This window comes from Mirounga angustirostris, unplaced genomic scaffold (assembly GCF_029215605.1).
Source record: "Mirounga angustirostris isolate CCGP_5_RB_7025 unplaced genomic scaffold, mMirAng1.0.hap1 SCAF_13, whole genome shotgun sequence".
Lineage (NCBI taxonomy): Eukaryota > Metazoa > Chordata > Mammalia > Carnivora > Phocidae > Mirounga > Mirounga angustirostris.
In genome coordinates, this window is record NW_026991721.1 from 52,108,890 (window position 1) to 52,127,858 (window position 18,969).

Sequence of the window (18,969 nt, forward strand, 5' to 3'; positions counted from 1 at the left end):
AGGTCAGGGAGGTCAGGCTATGGGAGGTGGGGGAGAGGGGTGCAGAGGTTGTATAGGGCCTTGTGGTTTATTGAGAATGTTGATTTTTAGTCTGAATAAAATGAGATGACCTTGAAAAGCTTTTATCATGAATTCTCTTGAAATAATTCCCAAACTATTCTTGTTTCTCTCCTTGGTCTTCTTTATTTACTTGGCATAGTACAGCCACTGAGGTCCCATTAAAACAAGTGAGATGACAGCACTGTTTGAAACTCTTCCTGGGGGGCCTGCAGGGCTCAGTCAGTTGAGTGGCTGCCTTCGGTTTGGGTCATGGTCTCAGGGTCCTGGGATTGAGCCCTGCATTGGGCTCTCTGCTCAGCAGGAGCCTGCTTCTCCCTCTCACTTTCCCTCTGTGCGCTCGCGCTCTCTCTCTCTCAAATAAATAAATAAAAATATTTAAAAAAAAATAAATTAAAAAAATAAAACCCTTCCTGAGTAAGCTGGAGGAGATGAGATCCAAAAAATAGGTAGAAGGATTGGCCTTAGCTTAAAATAGCATCTGTATTTTAACAGGAGTAGGTTTACAGGTCAGGTGATGAGAAGGAGCATTCTGCCTCATGGCTTCTATTTTCTCTGTGAAATGGAGGACAGAATCATCTGAAAATGTGGACATAGCAGAGAGATCACAGGTTTAAGGATAGTGAAGAACATTGAAATAGTTATTGCTAGAGAAAAGGGGGAAGGTTACTGGCAGTGTCAGTGTCTCAGGGATAGCTGGTGACCATGAATTTATTGTAATACCAGTCTTATTCCCAGTAGCTGATATAGATCTCTGCCCATGATATATGCGTTGTGCCTGTTTACTGCCAATTAATTTTGAATGTATGTTAAAAAGGTAAATGTAAACTTACCTAAATTCATGAATACTAAATCTGAAGAGTTGCTTTTGTGGTCCAGAGTAGATTTGCATTGCTCTGCTATTTAATGTTCCTTAAGCCCTAATTGGCTGTCTTGCAAAATGGTCAACACATTTTACTCTAGTTGATAAACAGAATGAGAGATGGTTCCAGAGAAATTTAGCAGTACCATTGTAGAAACAGCAGTGTACATATTTAATTTTAATGACAAGTCAGCATGAATGGGAATAGTGTGACCAGCTGTTCTCCTTTGTCTAGGATTGTCTATTTTATCATGGCAAGTCCCATGTCCTAGAAAACCCCTCAGTCCTGGGCAAACCAGGGTTTCTTATAATTGGGTTGCTTATAGTTTATCTCACTGTAAAGATAATACATGTTCGTTCTAGAAAACTTGGAGAAGTGTAAAGCAAAAAATAAAAATTATTATCTTGTGACCAAGAGGGAAAACCACTGTTAATATTGTTATTTCTTTCTTTCCAGTGCTTATTTTAGGCATGGTTGTTTATTTATTTATTAGAATTGAGATTATGTGATAAATGCAATTATATATCCTACTTTTTATACTTTTTTTTTAAAGATTTTATTTATTTATTTGAGAGAGAGACAGAGAGAGAGCACATGGGGGGGGAGGGTCGGGAGGGTCAGAGGGAGAAGCAGACTCCCTACCGAGCAGGGAGCCCGATGAGGGACTCGATCCAGGGACTCCAGGATCATGACCTGAGCTGAAGGCAGTCGCTTAACCAACTGAGCCACCCAGGCGCCCTTACACTTCTTCTACTATGAGGATTTTCCCAAGTCTTTAAACATTCCTTAAAGAAGGGCGCCTGGGTGGCTCAGTCGTTAAGCGTCTGCCTTTGGCTCAGGTCATGATCCCAGGGTCCTGGGATTGAGCCCTGTATCAGGCTCCCTGCTCAGCAGAGAGCCTGCTTCTCCCTCTGCTTCTCACCCTGCTCATGCTCTCTCTCTCTCTCTCTCTCTCAAATAAGTAAAGCAGTATGCAAACAGGAGGGGGAGTGGTTAATTCTTAGTGCGGGAAAAACTCAGATAAAACTATAAAATCCAGTGATGTTTTAACTGGGCTTGACAGATGTAAGATTTTGCCAATACTGTAATAAAATAATGATTACGATATTATGATTAGTAATGATTATCATTGAATGCTTACCATGGGCTTGACAGATGTAAGATTTTGTCAATAATATAATAATAATGATTATCATTTAATGCGTCCTTCAGTAATCATTAGCAATCATGTGGGATAAGTTATTGATATTTTTAATTGTTTTACAAATTGGGAAAGAGAGGAATGAGGAGGTAAAGAAGAGTAGAAATGGCTTTCTAAGCAATGATGGCATTTTTGGGAAACCCTGCATTTTCTAATGTGGCTAAAGTTTATGGTAAGAAGGAGCCAAATAATGAATGATAACAATAATAACAGCTCTCAAATACTGGACAGAGTGCTTCACAGGCTTCATTAAAAAGGAAAAAAAAAAAAAAAAGCCCTCACAACAATTTCTCTCCTTTCCTTTCCTTTGTTCGTTCGTTCTTCCTTTCTTTCTTCCTTTCTTTCTTTCTTTCTTTCTTTCTTTCTTTCTTTCTTTCTTTCTTTCTTTCTTTCTTTCTTTCTTTCTTTCTTTCTTTCTTTCTTTGAGGGAAGAGGGTGAGGGGAGAGTACATGTTGAGGGAGGGGCAGAGAGAGAGGGAGAGAATCCTCAAGCAGACTCTGCCAAGCACAGAGCCTGACTCGGGGCTCAATCCCATGACCCTGGGATCATGACCTGAGCCAAAACCAGGAGTCGGACACTTAACTGACAGAGCCACCCAGGCACCCCTCACAGCAGTTTCGTGACGATAGGTATTTTTATTTCACTTTGAGTTTAGAGTCTAAAGAAATGTAGGAAGATAGTTTTCCCAAGGTCTCATAACTAGCCAGTTTGGAAGTGGCACTAGAGCATTAAAGTTTGTCTGATTCATATCTTCTTAATTTTTAATGAAATTGTTCAAATAAACAACATAGTATAAAACACTTAGATATTGCTAAAATTTGCTTTTGATTAAAACTGTTACAGAAGCAGATATTTTCCCCTCATTTTCCATTCCATTCCTTTTCCCTACTTTTCTAGGCATGGCCCCACAGTCCTGTGAATCATTCTTATACATACGTTTATGATTTTGCTACATACGTATGTAGCCATATCAATATATAGCCTCATTTTATGCATTTTATAACTACTGCGAATACATGTTCGCTCCTTTTGCATCTTGCTATTTTCATTCATCATTCTGTTTCTGAAATTTAGCCATATTGATCCATGTAATTTGTTTCTTTTCTATTATTTGCTGTACAGTGGTTATTCATTTTCCTATTTGATGGATATTTAGATTATTTCTAATTTTGCAGTTTTATAGCAGTGCTGTAATAAATACTCATGTTTATTTTTCTGTATAGTATATGTAAGTATATTTTCTATAAGCAGAATTACTCTATTATAGAGTATATTTCTTCAGGCTTTAGAGTGGATATTTCCAGCTTGCTCTTTAAGTGTATTAATTTACCATAGGTATATAAGATTGGAGCAGACTCTGAAACCACTATGCTATTTTAAAATTAAGTCTTGGCTTAGAAGAGGAAGATTATAAAGAAATTACACCTCATCAGGCATTAGTTACCCCTTTATCACCCAGTGGATGACAAACCCAATATGTATTAAGTGGATATGGATAAATTTTGGTCAGTATGGAAAAGGAAAGGTAATAGAAAGCAAAAGTGAAAGGAAAATGTATCAGACATGATTACATTTGGCTACATGTTTGTTCAAACAGCATTGGGGTTTTTTTTCTTGGAATAAAAAGTGAGGTAGTCAGTAGTCCAAGTCTGATTAAGCAGCTCCGTGAAGCCATCAAATACCCTTCCTAGTCTCCTATCCTTACAGTGTGGCTTTGATTGCTCCCTCTCCATGTATTGTGTGTAGACTTTGGATAGAAAGGAGAAAGGGCAAAAGGCGTAGGTCAGCTGAACCTGGTAAATCTCACCCAGGAGACTTCCTCATATATTTCCTTGGTCAGAACTGGATCGTATGACTCCTAGCTATAAGGTATCTAAAGAGGCAAGTACTTTACTGAACAAAAACCAGGTTCTTTTAGTAAGAAAAAAGAGGAAACATACAAAAGCATACCTTCGAGATCTTGCAGGTTTAGTTTTAGACCACCCCAGTAAAGCAAGTATCACAATAAAATGAATCAAAGGAATTTTTTGGTTTCCCAGTGATTATAAAAGTTATATTTGCACTCTACTGTAGTCTGTTAAGTGTGCAGTATATGTCTACAAAAACAATGTACATATCTTAATTCAAAAATACTTCATTGCTAAGAAATGCTCGCCATCATCTGAGCTTGCAGTGAGTCATAATCTTTGTGCTGATGGAGGGTCTTGCCTCGATGTTGATGGATGCTGACTTATCGGGGTGATGGTTGCTGAAGGTTGGGGTGGCTGTGGCGGTTTCTTAAAATAAGACAGCAGGGGCGCCTGGGTGGCTCAGTCAGTTAAGCGTCTGCCTTCGGCTCAGGTCATGATCCTGGGGTCTTGGGATCGAGTCCCGCATCAGGCTCCCTGCTCAGCAGGGAGTCTGCTTCTCCCTCTCCCTGTGCCTGCCGCTCTGCCTACTTGTGCTCTCTCTCTGTCTCTCTGTCAAATAAATAAAATCTTAAAAAAAAGACAACAATGAAGTTTGCCACATCAGTTGACTCTTCCTTTCATCAGTGATTTCTCTCTAGCATGCAGTGCTGTTTGATACAGCATTTTACTCTCAGTAGAACTTCTTTCAGAATTGGAATCAATCATCTTAAACCCTGCCACTGCTTTATCAATTTAGTTTATGTAGTATTCTAAATCCTTTCTGTCATTTCAATCATCTTCACAGAATCTTCACTAGGAGGAGTTTCCATCTCAAGAAACCACTTTCTTTGCTCATCCATAAGAAGCCACTCCTCATCTGTTCAAGTTTTATCATGAGATTACAGCAGTTCAGTCCCATCTTCAGGCTCCACTTGTAATTCTAGTTTTCTTGCTGTTTCTAACACATCTGCAGTTATTGCCTCCACTGAAGTCTTGAACCCCATGAAGTCATCCCCGAGGGCTGAAACCAACTTCTTCCACCCTCCTGTTCATGTTGGTATTTTGACTTTTTCCTATGAGTCATAGATGTTCTTCATGGCATCTAGAATAGTAAATCCTTTTCAGAAGGTTTTCAGTTTTCTTTGCTTACATCCATCAGAGGAATCAGTATCTATGGCAGCTATAGCCTTATGAAATGTATTTCTTAAATAATAAGACTTGAAAGTGGAAATGACACCTTGATCCATGGGCTGCAGAATGGATGTTGTATTAACGAGCATGAAAACAACATCCATCTTGTCCATCTCCATCAGAGCTCTTGGGTGACCAGGTGCACTGTCAATGAGCAGCAGTATTTTGAAAGGAATCTTTTTTTCTGAGCAGTTGGTCCCAGTAGTGGGGTTAAAATATTCAGGAAACCCTGTTGTAAACAGACGTGCTATCATCCAGGCTTTGTTGTTCCCCTCATGGAGCACAGGCAGAGTAGATCTTTTGACTTTTGACATGCCTTACTAAGCTTCATCATTTCTAACTTTCGATTTAATTGGAAGGATGTGCAACTTTTCCTTTTGCTGGAACACGTAATGACTGTTTTAAGATTATTAGCTGGCCTGATTTCAGTATTGTTGTGTCTCAGGGAATAGGACGGTCCAAGGAGAAGGAGAGATAGGGGGATGCTCAGTTGGTGGAGCAGTCAGAACACACACACTTACCATCAGTTAAGTTGACCATCTTAAATGGGTGTGGTTCGTGGAGCCCCAAAGCAATTGTAATAGTAATATCAAATGATCACTGATCACAGATTACTATAACAAATATAATATGATGAAAAACCTTGAAATATTATGATAATTACCAAAATGTGACAGACATGAAGTGAGCAAATGCTTTTAGAAAAATGGTGCCAATAGACTTGCTTGATGTAAGGTAGCCACAAGCTTTGAATTTGAACAAAATGCAATATCTGCAAAGCACAATAAAGTGAAGCCCAATAAAAGGAGGTCTGTCTGTACTGGATAGAAACCTAGTGATGTCCTTTACAGTTAACTTTTATAGGACATTCAGTGTTTTATTCCATAGTGATTGTGGTTGGGCTGGTTGCGAAAGCACATAATAGGTGATCAGTAAAAATTTGTTGAGTAAATGAATGAATCTGCTTTAAAAACCTACGGTAGATAATACTTCTCTTGAATTGCCTCAAGTTTGCCAAGCAGTGTTGCTGCTCCATTGTGAGTTTTGAAGAGAGTTTTACCTTAAGTTTTGTTTCTTCAAATTTTATGTCTCTTAACTCATTTGCATTTCTTTTCCAGTTTCTTTTTAAGGAAACTTTGGGAAAATGCTTATGTAACTGAATGATCTTTTTAACCAGTTGTGATTGTGCTTGAAGGCTCATTTTCTGTAATGATTCTGTTTTCTTTGCGGTTTTAGGGACACATCTATGTAATCTAGGGGAGCTGGAGTAATAAATGTTTTCACATCTGAAAGGAATTGAACCAAACACAAAAATACCAAGAATTTAACATTTTGGGGTTAGGAGAAATATAAGCAAAGTGTAATTTTTCAGCTCACTTACTCCAACTGTTTTATTTGTAGATGAAGAAATGAGGATCAGATAGTTTGAGACATATGCGGAATTCACTAGGTGAATTAGGATTCACGAGCCTGGGAGCCTTGAACCTAATATTATTCCTCATTTTATTTTGCCATGTTGTTACCAAATTGGAATCAGTTAAAGTCAGTGAAGAGATCTTTCTCATTCACCGTTGCCAAATGAAAACATAGTGTCATTTTACCTCAGTCAGAGCCATAGTGAGGTCCTGAGTTGTTTTCTGAGCCAAAACATATAGAAGAATTATTAAATTGTGTTTTGTAAACCCTTAGTATTAGGTTGAAGTTATTTTTAAAAATGGTAATCAGTATTTTAATTGTTAACCAAGATGTTCATTTAATTAGATTTCCTAATAGGCTAACCAATCTCAATAATCAGGAATTTACTAAGGCTATTTTTTCAGTGAGAAGGAGAGGACACACAAATCAGATCATTAGTGTCATGTCTTTAATTTCCTTGGTGGCATGCATATATGAAATCACAACAGTGTAAAGAGTGAAAAGCAATACTAATCCTTTGTTTCAGGTTCTGAATGGTTCTTAGTGGTCCTTGAATGGTAAATTTGCAACATGAATTAAGTAAAAGAAATAGTGGTTTATAATTTAAATATTTACTCTTTTAAAGATATTGCATTATTATTTTCAAAAACATGTCCTACTTCACCTCCCTTCTATTTTATTCTGTTTTATACCTACAAAATACATTGTAACTCTGGTTTATCAATTTGGCATAATCTATGCAAAATTTTTTGTAAAAATTACTACTTTGGTAAAACTCCATTTAGAGCTGAGTTTTTTTAGTTACAAGGATAGGGTGAAGTGATGGGAAATAGAGATGAAATTAGTATTTGAAGAATTCTGTGAAAACACTCTGCTCAGATTCTCTGAGCACTGGTTTACATTGTCTGTGCAATCTGTGTAATCCCATTCAAAGATAATGCTGTTGGGATGCCTGGGTGGCCCAGTTGGTTAAGCATGCAACTCTTGATCTCAGCTCAGGTCTTGGATCTCAGGGTTGTGAGTTCAAGCCCCACATTGGGCTCCACACTGGGCATGGAGCCTACTTAAAGTAAAATAAAAATTTTTTTTAAATGCAAAAAAAATTCACAAAGATGATGCTATTTGCCACATATGGTTTTTGTACTACTAGATACTCCATAAAAGTTGGAAATACATAGCCAATTAAGGTAAAAAGAGGAATTGATGATAAACATACATAGTTGGTAACATATTAACTTCTGAAATGTTCACTAATGGCATTTGATAAAGTAAATTGTAATACAACCACATTGAGGACTGTTATATAAGTCTCATTTCTTAAAAGGCATTAAATATCATAAGAAAGTGATAGTGTTTCAATGAAAAAAATGGGGCAACATGATCCTGAAACTTTGTCAAAAATATACAAGACTAGAATGAAGTAACGTAAAATAGTAATAGTGGTTGCCTCTGGGTATTAGGATTGTGGACCTTTTCTTCTCTTTGTGGGCATATGTTTCATTTTCTGTACAGAATTGTGTTATTTTTATAATCCGTATGAAGCATAAAACAAACATTTTTCCACTGCCATGCTCACGTTACCTCAATGAAATGAAGTGCTCAGTGACTTGCAAGGAAGAACATTTGTCAGTTTTTAAAACAAATACGGTCTTTTGGAAATGTTTTATGTAGTATTTTTAGTTCACATTTTTAAGCCATCACTTGAGCTTGAATAAATTATTTGAACTGTATAAACATTTGCATTCCATTGAGAACACTGAAGCTAAAAGTATAAAGCAGAAACATGAATCTTTCTGAATAACCATTTTTTAATATTTAGAAGCTTTGCTTCAGGTTTGGTAAATTCCTTCACTGTCAGATTTGGGGTATTTTGTTTTTTGTTTTATGTTTCTTTTTTGGTCAAATGTCCATTGACAAGCCACCTCTTTTAAGAGGGAAATTTCAAATGGGAATATCTATTATATTTAGCCTTTTATATTTTATAATCTTGAATGCTTAGATTTATGTAAATTTTTTCCTGATTTTTAGAGGAACAGAAGGAAAATGAAAAGATGAAAAGTGAAGAGCAGCCAGTAGATTCAGAAAACTGTTCTACACCCAGTGCTCTGGAAGAGGCTACTGTGAAAATAGAAAAAGATGAAAAGGAACTTGTCAAACTGCCAGTCATAGTCAAGCTAGAAAAACCTTTGCCAGAAAGTGAGGAAAAAAGGATTATCAAAGAAGAAAGTGATTCCTTCAAGGAAAATGTCAAACCCACTAAAGTTGAAGTAAAGGAATTTAGGGCAGATCCTAAAGATATCAAAGGTAGCATGGAGAAGCTAGAGCCAGAGAGGCTGGAGTTTGGTGGCAATGTTCGATCTTCTCAAGAAATCACTGAGAAGTCTACTGAAGAAACCGAGAAAATTAAAAATGATCAGCAGGCGAAGATACCACTAAAAAAACGAGAAATTAAACTGAGTGATGATTTTGACAGTCCAATCAAAGGACCTTTGTGTAAATCAGTTACTCCAACAAAAGAGTTTTTGAAAGATGAAATAAAACAAGAGGAAGAGACTTGTAAAAGGATCTCTACAATCACTATTTTGGGTCATGAAGGGAAACAACTGGTAAATGGAGAAGTTAGTGATGAAAAGGTAACTGCAAATTTTAAGACAGAACAAATGGAGACAAGGTTTTATGATACAAAAGAAGATAGCTGTAGCCCCTCTAAAGACAGAAGTGTCATCGTGGAGGGAAATGGAGCAGAGTCCTTAAATTCTGTCATAACGAATATGAAAATAGGTGATCTTGAGAAGGAAGTGGTCCCTACAGGGAAAGATGCAGATAGTTCAGTATCAGTCTTAGAGTCCCAAAATCAAAAAGGGCAATTAGAGGAGACTGGTCCTCCAGAAATGGAAATCTCTCTTGAGACTTCTGAGATGGCAAAGGATCTCTCTTTGAAAACTGCTTTATCTGCCACTGAATCTTGTACCCTGAAAGTTGACGAGAAGTCTCCCAAAAGTAAAAAGGATAAGCGCACACCAGTCCTAGAATGTCTTGAAAAGTTAGAGAAGTCCAAAAAGACTTTTCTTGATAAGGATACACAAAGATTGAGTCCAATACCAGAGGAGGTTCCAAAGTATACTCTAGAATCAGTAAAGCTAGTCTCTCCTGAGGCAGCTGAAACCTCAGCACCATCTAACATGATGGACGACTGTGAGAAATTAGCCTCAGAAAAGGAAGTGGTGGAATGTCAGAGCTCAAGTTCCACTGAAAGTCAGCCCCTAGAAAAAACAGACCCAGAAATTCTACAAAAGGATTCCGAATCCACCAAGGTAGAAACAGATCATCTGGACAATGCCCAGACCTCTGGCACAGAGGATCATTCTGAGACAAAGGGTTCTACACAAAAAAGCAAATTTAAATATAAGCTGGTTCCTGAAGAAGAAACCACTGCCTCAGAAAACACAGAGATAACCTCTGAAAGGCAGAAAGAGGGCATCAAATTAACAATTAGGATATCCAGTCGGAAGAAGAAGCCAGATTCTCCTCCCCAAGTTCCAGAACTAGAAACGAAGCAAGAGAAGACAGAAAAGGAAGAAGAGAAAACAAATGTAGGTCGTACTTTAAGGAGGTCTCCAAGAATATCTAGACCCACAGCAAAAGTGGCTGAGATCAGAGATCAGAAAGCTGATAAAAAAAGAGGGGAAGGAGAAGATGAAGTGGATGAAGAGTCAGCAGCTTTACAGAAAGCAGACAAAAAAGAAAATCTGAAAAAAACGGAGAAGGATACGAATTCTAAAGTAAGCAAGGTAAAATTTCTCCTATTCTCTATTTATTAGAAATAATTGGGCCTAAGTGTAGCTCTTGATTTTGGTTAAAAAGAAGTCATTCAAAGAGCACTTTAAAAAAAAAAAAAAGGTATCTTTCTTCCTATATCTGAGATGTCTTTTCTCACTAGTTATCCCCAAATATTAAATTTCATGCTGTATAATCTTGTCATCTTTTAAACTTTTTCTCTATTACAGGCAATATGGGAATATATATTCTCTTTGTAAACTATGCAGGTAATACCTAACCTGTAGGATTGAAAAATTAAAATGCCTCATAAACACTATTAAGAGTTTGGGATACATCTCTTTCCAATTCTTTTTCCATACATTAATATGTATGTTCATAAATACTTACCCATTCACTTAAAAAATAAATTGAATATGTTCATTTTTCTATGAATTTTTCACTTATCACTGTGTCTCTGAACTCTTTCCATGTCAGTAGATGTAGTCTACCTTTTGGTTATTGATGGCTACACAATTTTCCATAGTGTGGATGTACCTCAGTTTATTTAATCACTCCCTTATTGATTGACATTTAGGTTGTTTCCAATTTTTCACTATTACAGGCAATGCTGCATTGAAGATCCTTTTGGACATAAGTGAGTATTTCTTTAGAATAGACTCCTAGAATTGGCATTGCTGGGTCAAGGGGCATGTGTGTATTTTAACTTTTGATAGCTGTTGGCACATTGCCCTCCCCAAAAGGCCCCATTACTGTACTCTCCTTACTGTGTATGAGAGTGTCTGTCTTCCCCCATTTAATCATTAGTCTTAGAAGCCAGAATTCTCTTTTCTATGACTCTTTTATTTTAAGCAAAATCTAGTACAAATCTACAGCTCGTTTATAGGAGTTTGTTATAATGAAAACTGCTACTTTTATTTTTAATTTATTTAAGTGATCAGATTGTCCTCCATTGTAAGTAATCCTTTGTTCCCTGAAATACTAAATTTTTAATTCTTTAAAAGCATTTCCCCTTCTGTTGTTAGAATTATTTTGGTCTTTGATGGGGACTTACACTGTAGGAATGAACTGAACTGTGAATCAAAAGACTGAAACCAGGTGGTAAAAAGCAGTTTACAACATTATAAACTTATTCTCTGAATAATACATTTTTATATTTGTCAGGATTGTTATATACAGTTCTGACCCATAAAAAATTTTACATTCATCTCTAATATGGGAATTGAAACTTTTATATAACAATATGTGAGAATATAGTCAGTGCTCTCTTAGAGAGCCTTTAAAATGTGCATGGCCTTTGACCCAGAATCCTCTTCAAGGAATTTATCCTAACCACAGAGGTTTGTAAAAATTTATATTTACAAGGAGCCATTTTTTGTGAAAGTGAAAAACTGGGAAACTACCTAAATGTCTGTCTAGTAAGGGATTAGATAAATACAGCTGTGTGATGGCATATTATACAGTCGTTTACAGTGATGTTAATAATATATTTTATGACTAGGGAAATACTTATAAGACAGAATGTTCATTATAAACCCCCCTAACAAAAGTAGAATAAATAATGGAAATATGTACCAAAATTTAATAGTAGGTAGATCTCTGATGAAGATAGAGTAATTTTCATTTTCTTCTTGTATTTTGACTAAAAATTGACATATAATGAGAAGCTTGTTTTTTAATGTTCTTATTATACCAAATTATTCCAATTTTTAATTTTATATAAGGTAAAACCCAAAGGCAAAGTTCGATGGACTGGTTCTCGAACACGTGGCAGGTGGAAATATTCCAGCAATGATGAAAGTGAAGGGTCGGACAGTGAAAAATCATCTGCAGCTTCAGAGGAAGAGGAAGAAAAGGAAAGTGAAGAAGCCATCCTAGCAGATGATGATGAACCATGCAAAAAATGTGGCCTTCCAAACCATCCTGAGCTAGTACGTACCTGATCTAAATGAACAATATTCATCTTACTGGCATGCTGTGTTTACCCAAAGCAGCCTCCCTCTTCTGGGATTGATCATGATTTGAAATTTTTTAATGCTGCACAGCTTTTGTGCACAAAATAACCTTTATTTCTATTTCTCAAATAATAACCCAATTCTGCTTTCATTCTACTTGGTTTATGTATTGATATTTCCTCTACTTAAGGATACACTCCTAACCTCTTCTCACAGATCAACAAATTAATTCAAATTTTTTTCTTCTGTTCTTCTTTAAATGTTTCTTCTTTCCCTTTAATTTATAATGATATTTCTGAAGTGACAACTTTAAAGAAGTAAGGCCTTAAAGGCCTTATTGCTTTCTGTAGCAACATTTAAGTCAAGTAGTAACCTAGTAGGGCTTTAAACTTTAGAAAATGGGGAATTCCAAAACAAAACACCCCCCAAAAAAACCCAAATGAAAAGGATAAATTCTAGACCAGATATCTTCAGAAGAATACTGACAGTGGAACTTACCGAGGAAGTAAGTTCTTCAAAAGTAGCCTAAATCAGGAAATCCAGTTCCTAACCTGTTTATATAATTTTTGCATTTCATACGAGCTTTCTAAAGAGCCTATTGAAGAAACACTCTTCTTATACCCAATTCTCTACAATTGGTCTGTTTTGAATAGATGTGACTTTCAAGGCAATTTCTAACCACTAAGTAGAAAGAAATATAAAGAAAGATGCTTCCATGTAGGTAGAACTTTGTGTAGCAGAAACTTTTCGAAATCCAGTAAAGTTTGGAAAATTCATGTGATCTGGTTCTCCAAGGCTCTTTTTCCTAGAAAGCAGTGTGGGATGATGATAGGAAAAGCATTAGAGCCAGACCGTCGTGGATGTAGGTCTGGCTTCCACCACTTACCAGGTGTTCTCTTCTCAGTATCTTAATTTCTTTGTTGTAAAATGGGAATACTACTACATACTGCTTTTGAGGGCTTTTTGTTTGTTTGTTTGTCTTTTAAAGGAGATAGAAGTTTATGGAACACACTACAGGGGAGCAGTGGACAGGACAGCAGAGGAGAGACTGTCTGCTGAGGGTTGTTTTTAATAAGTTATGTAAAGTTGGCTTAGCACGGTTCCTGACATCTATTATGTGCTAGTTTAAAGCTATTTCTGGTTTACTTGTTCTTTCTCTTCCTTAATGTTACAGTCATATCTGGAAATTAAATTTATCAATAATGTTTATCATATTCCCATAGTTTCAGAGGGTTCAGAAACAGAGAAGGAGTTTAGCTCTGAGAATAGATGTTGAAATTATGCTGAGAAGACCCTTCCAAGAATTTTTATGATCATCAGGCTATGAAAGTTAGGTCAAGATTTTTGTGTGGAGAAAGGCCAAGAGAAGATTTGAGATAGTGGTCTTTTCTGCCCTCCAAATCAAAAATCAGCACCTGTGTTCTTTCCCTGCCATTTCTAATATCTTTTTAAACCAAGAGAATGCATTTTGACTGAGGCAGCAATAGATGTTAGCAGCAACGGGGTGTGAGGAAATGAGAAGTAAAATGAAGTGAGCAGAGGTGATGTTGAGGAAATGAAGAAAGTTGCACCCTTCTTGGAACACACACATAGGACTTTCATTTATTTGGTTATTTTAATAACTGCTCTGAAAATCCCATTCCTGGCTACTCTGCCAAAAATGAGTGACATTAGAAACTAAAGATGTGGTGGATTCCTTATGCCCAATGTTTAAGGATAATCATAAATCAAAATGTCAAGCGACTATGATGTGTGTAAGTGGTACAGAAATGACGCTGAATTAGAAGGACATGGTCCTTGTCCTCACTGAGCTTACAGCAGAAAAACAATAAATTCATTGATGAATCTGGAACTCTATGGGGTGTTCCACGTGCTTTAGTCAAAATCAATGGATCATTGCCTGAGGCTTGGAAATCTCACACAGTAGAATTTTAACGGAATTTTATCTTTATTACAGAATAGAGACAAACATCACTTTTTAAATAAATTATATTCTGAAAGTTTACTTTTAATTTTGTTATTTGAAATTTAGATTACGTTTTACCATGCAAACAATGTGATAAATGAAATCAGGTGCCCAGGGTAGTCTACATATGCCTGTGTGATCGGTTGGTGTATAACTCAAGTTAAACGCTCACATGACTTAGTATTGAGTTCTGGGTATTGGCAGCAAATGGTGATGCATTGTAAGGAGAAGGGGGAAGGCAGCTTTTCACTTTTAAATCGCTGCACTTGGGTGCACATCCCACTGCTCTCCTTTAAGCCCCCGTGGTTCGTGTTAGCAGTTTAGAAACTGCTTTCATATATACTACAGTTGAACAAATAAATGAAGCGTGGAGAACTGGAGCCACAAATGAGCAAGGTCAAAGGCTAGAATGAGCCCTGTGGTACTGGATTAGAGCTGGAGATACTGGTATGAACTCATGCTTATTTTAATATAGATCTGTGTGTTTACATGGATTGCTCTACGTACATATATATCATAGCTCTGTCCTCTGAGAGAGCCTAGAAGCAGTGATACCTAGTATCATAGCACTCAGCACCCAGATGTTTGTTTGTTTCTTTTTTTTTTAAGATTTTATTTATTTGAGAGAGAGCAGGGGGAGGAGCAGGTGGAGAGGGACAAGCAGACTCCACACTGAGCAGGGAGCCCAACGCAGGACTCGGATCCCATGACCCTAAGATCATGACCTGAGCCAAAATCAGGAGTCCGACACTTAACCAACTGAGCCACGCAGTTGCCCCCAGATTTTGGTTTCTAAATAGCATTGTCCAATAAAGGAACCAGGGCTTCTAAGAGAAATGGCTAATACAAAGGCTTGGGCAGAGAAAATATAAGATGTGCCAGGAATGTCCCATAGTGTCAGGAAGTAAAAAAGTGCTTAAAATAAAGGATGCAAATGAGTCCTAAGGAGAAAGAACTAGCAATTTGAACAATAAATTAAATAATGGTTTTAGATTCTAACCCAAAGAAAATAAATCTTCGTTAGTTGATCCTGATATAAAGTGACTGAATAAACAAATAAATGGGGGAGAAGGACATTTTCTTTACAGAAGAATTCCAAATATTAGAGGGCATGAGGGAAATAGGTAATCATCATTAGAACACCATAGTAACAATTGTTGCAAGCAATAATGTAGGACTGATGAGCACTAAAATTAGTGGGTGAAATTTATTAATTTTAATTAATAAGTTTTAACTTATACCTCCAAATTCTTTGATATTCCACCCTCCAGAAAGTGCAGCTTAATCCTCCTCCCCTGAGTGTGGGCTGGACTTAGTACTTGTAATGAGAATAGCTATGGAAAGTGAAAAGTAGTAACTTTGCAGTGATGAAAACCAACAGATACTACCGTAACCAAGTGATCAAGGTTAATATTATTAGTAATAGGTCATGATGATATCACGTACCCCCAGATATGATGCAGTAAGTAGGGCACTTCACCTCTGTGGTATTCTCCAAAACCCATAACCTCAATCTAATCAAGGGAAGACCTCAAACAAACCCAAACTGAGGGGCAGTCTACCTAATATCTGACTAATATTCTTCAAAACTGTCGAAGTCATGGAAAACACAAAAAGACCAAGCAACTGTTACAGATCAGAGGAGATTGAGGAAACATGATTAAATGCAGTTTAATATCCTAGATTGCATTCTGAAATCAGAAAAAGAACATTAGTGGAAAAACAGATGAAATCTGAATAAGGTCTGTTGGTCAGTTAATAGTGATGTATTGATGTTAATTTCTTTTTTTTTTTTTTAAGATTTATTTATTTGACAGAGAGAGAGAGTACAAGCAGGGGGAGGTGGAGAAGGAGAGGGAGAAGCAGGCTCCCTGCTGAGCAAGGAGCCTGATGCGGGGCTTGATTCCAGGACCCCTGGATCATGACCTGAGCTGAAGGCAGACGCTTAATGACTGAGCCACCCAGGCCACCCTGATGTTAATTTCTTAATTTTGATAAATATCCCATGGTTATGTAAGATGTTAACATTAATGGAAGCAGGGTAAAGATTTATGGGAATTCTATCTTTGCAACTCTTCTGTAAATCTAAAATTATTTAAAAATAAGTTTAAGTTAAACATTCCTGAGTGTGCTTTTTTTTTTTTTTAGATTTTATTTATTGATTTGAGAGAGAATGAGAGAGAGAGCATGAGAGGGGGGAGGGTCAGAGGGAGAAGCAGACTCCCTGCTGCGCAGGGAGCCCGATGCAGGACTCAATCCTGGGACTCCAGGATCATGACCTGAGTCGAAGGCAATCGCTTAACCAACTGAGCCACCCAGGTGCCCCGCATTTTAAATTTCAGAGAATTGGTCATCTTAAACTCAAATAATATAAAATGACAACTTAAGTCTAATTATTGTTAGCCTTTGTTTGTGAACATGATGGTCCTAAGTATAGCTCCATTCCTCATACCTTTGTCCCTTCCATATTTGAATTTTCATTATAAAAAGGATCATGAATGTTTCTTACAGACAGGTAATTGAAATGCTATTTAAAGTGGGAATTAGGGATGCCTGGGTGGCTCAGTTGGTTAAGTGTCTGCCTTTGGCTCAGGTCATGATCCTGGGATCGAGCCCCGCGTTGGGCTCCCTGCTCAGCAGGGAGCCTGCTTCTCCCTCTGCCTGCTGCTCCCCTGCTTATGCGCTCACTCTCGCTGTCTCTCTCTCTCTCACATATATATAAATAAAATCCTTAAAATAAGTAAAGTGGGAATTATTTGTATTTTTAAAATCCTATGTGTGGTAGGGAAGTTTATGATGCTTGAACTGTAAAACTTTGTTATAAGGGATATGTTGTTATAGTCGTCAAGGCACACTAAAAAAGGTTTATAATTCTAGGTCAGAAGAACTTGTAATTTGGGGTACCTGGCTGGCTCAGTCAGACCATGTGACTCTTGATATTGGGATTGTAAGTTCAAGCCCCATGTTGGATGTAGAAATTACTTAAAAATAAAATCCTAAGGGAACGCCTGGGTGGCTCAGTCAGTTAATAAGCATCTGCCTTTGGCTCAGGTCATGATCCCAGGGTCCTGGGATTGAGCCCCATGTTGGGCTTTCTGCTGCTCCCCCTGCTTGTGTGCTCTCTCAATCCCTCTCTCTCTGACAAATAAATAAATAAAATCTTTTTAAAAATAAATAAATAAAATCTTAAGAGCTGCCTGAGTGGCTCAGTCAGTTAAGTGTCTGACTCTTGATCTCAGCTCAGGTCTTGATCTCAGGGTCATGAGTTCAAGCCCCACATTGGGCTCCACACTGGGCATGGAGCCTACTTTAAAAAATAACTAAAATTAAATAAAATCTTAAAAAAAAAAGAAAGAAGAACTTGTGGGGCGCCTGGGTGGCTTAGTCGGTTGAGTGTCCGGCTCTTGGTTTTGGCTGGGGTCATGATCTCTGGGTCATGAGATCGAGCCCCCATCAGGCTCTGTGCTCAGCATGGAATCTGCTTGAAATTCTTTCCCCCTCCCTTCCCCTCCTCCTCTGCTCCTCCCCACGCTCCAGCTCTCTGTCTCTTTCTCTCTAAAGTAAATAAATCTTAAAAAAAAAAAAGGACTTGTAATTTTCGCTAAATTTTGTAGTTTAACATATTGCAAATTATTTTTTTAATGACGTGTTAGATCCCAATTAGAGCTTTTTTAGTTTTATGCAAATAAAGATACTGTGATATAGAGTATTTCTTAGTATAGTACCAAAAAATTACTGAAATGTCTTTAACTTCAGAGGCATTGAATTTTAGTCGTGGAATTAGGTTGACATTTCCGTGTGGTTTATTTCAGATTCTTCTGTGTGACTCTTGTGACAGTGGGTACCACACTGCCTGCCTTCGCCCTCCACTGATGATCATCCCAGATGGAGAGTGGTTCTGCCCCCCCTGCCAACACGTATGACCAGCACGCCTTTGTTTTTAGTCTTCGGTGTTATATTCCAATGAATAATACTTCTTGACAGCCACTAAACATTTTTCATTTTCAAAGCAATTTGTAAATATTGTTTACCTTTTGTTTAAAGTTCTGTGAAATTTGAGACTCTTGAAAAAAAACTACCTTTTACTAATATCTTTTAGGCCTTTGTTTTTTTTCTCCCAAAGCATTTTTCAAAGACCTCTAATTTTTATAAAATTATAATCTCAGATTTATTTTTTTCTCACATTTGTTACAGGCACAATAGCCCCAAATTAAAATGATATATGAGGGAAGAATTAAGTTTCTTTATCCCTTTGTTTCATCCTCTTTTTCATTTCTGCCCACCTCCTTCTTTTCAGTTTTATGGATGGTATTATGAATTATGTACCACTATGATGCTACTATAAATAGAAACATGGATTATATTTCTCTTATATCGTGATTCAGGTGAATTTCTTTTGAAAGCCCAAGAACAGACTGTTTTTATGCGACTGCACTCACGGGGTCCTTTCTGTCACAAGTCCAGTCTCATCTCACATTAAAAATGATGGGCTTTATTGCATTTCCCAGCGAACTGGACTTCCTTGGCTTAGCATAGCTTTTTCAGTTACATTCTTCAGCTCCGTTTTGACCCAATCACCATGTGGCATGGTTGTGTAATTTTTTCCCATTCTCTTTTTTAAAAATAGTGATTGGCACCATTATATTGTATTGT

The 18,969-nt window shown here is 37.2% G+C and overlaps 1 protein-coding gene across 2 annotated transcripts in view; it reads left to right on the forward strand.

The window, feature by feature from the left end:
- The window catches only part of RSF1 (remodeling and spacing factor 1), a 169,347-nt gene that overhangs the window by 121,405 nt on the left and 28,973 nt on the right, over positions 1–18,969 (forward strand). The window contains exons 6-8 of one of the 2 annotated variants that reach the window (XM_064576868.1): positions 8,647–10,400; positions 12,120–12,326; positions 18,129–18,233. In XM_064576868.1, coding sequence (XP_064432938.1) covers positions 8,647–10,400; positions 12,120–12,326; positions 18,129–18,233 — 2,066 coding nt within the window. Of the gene's footprint in view, positions 1–8,646; positions 10,410–12,119; positions 12,327–18,128; positions 18,234–18,969 lie in introns of both variants that reach the window. The other variant, XM_064576867.1, reaches the window with a different exon arrangement.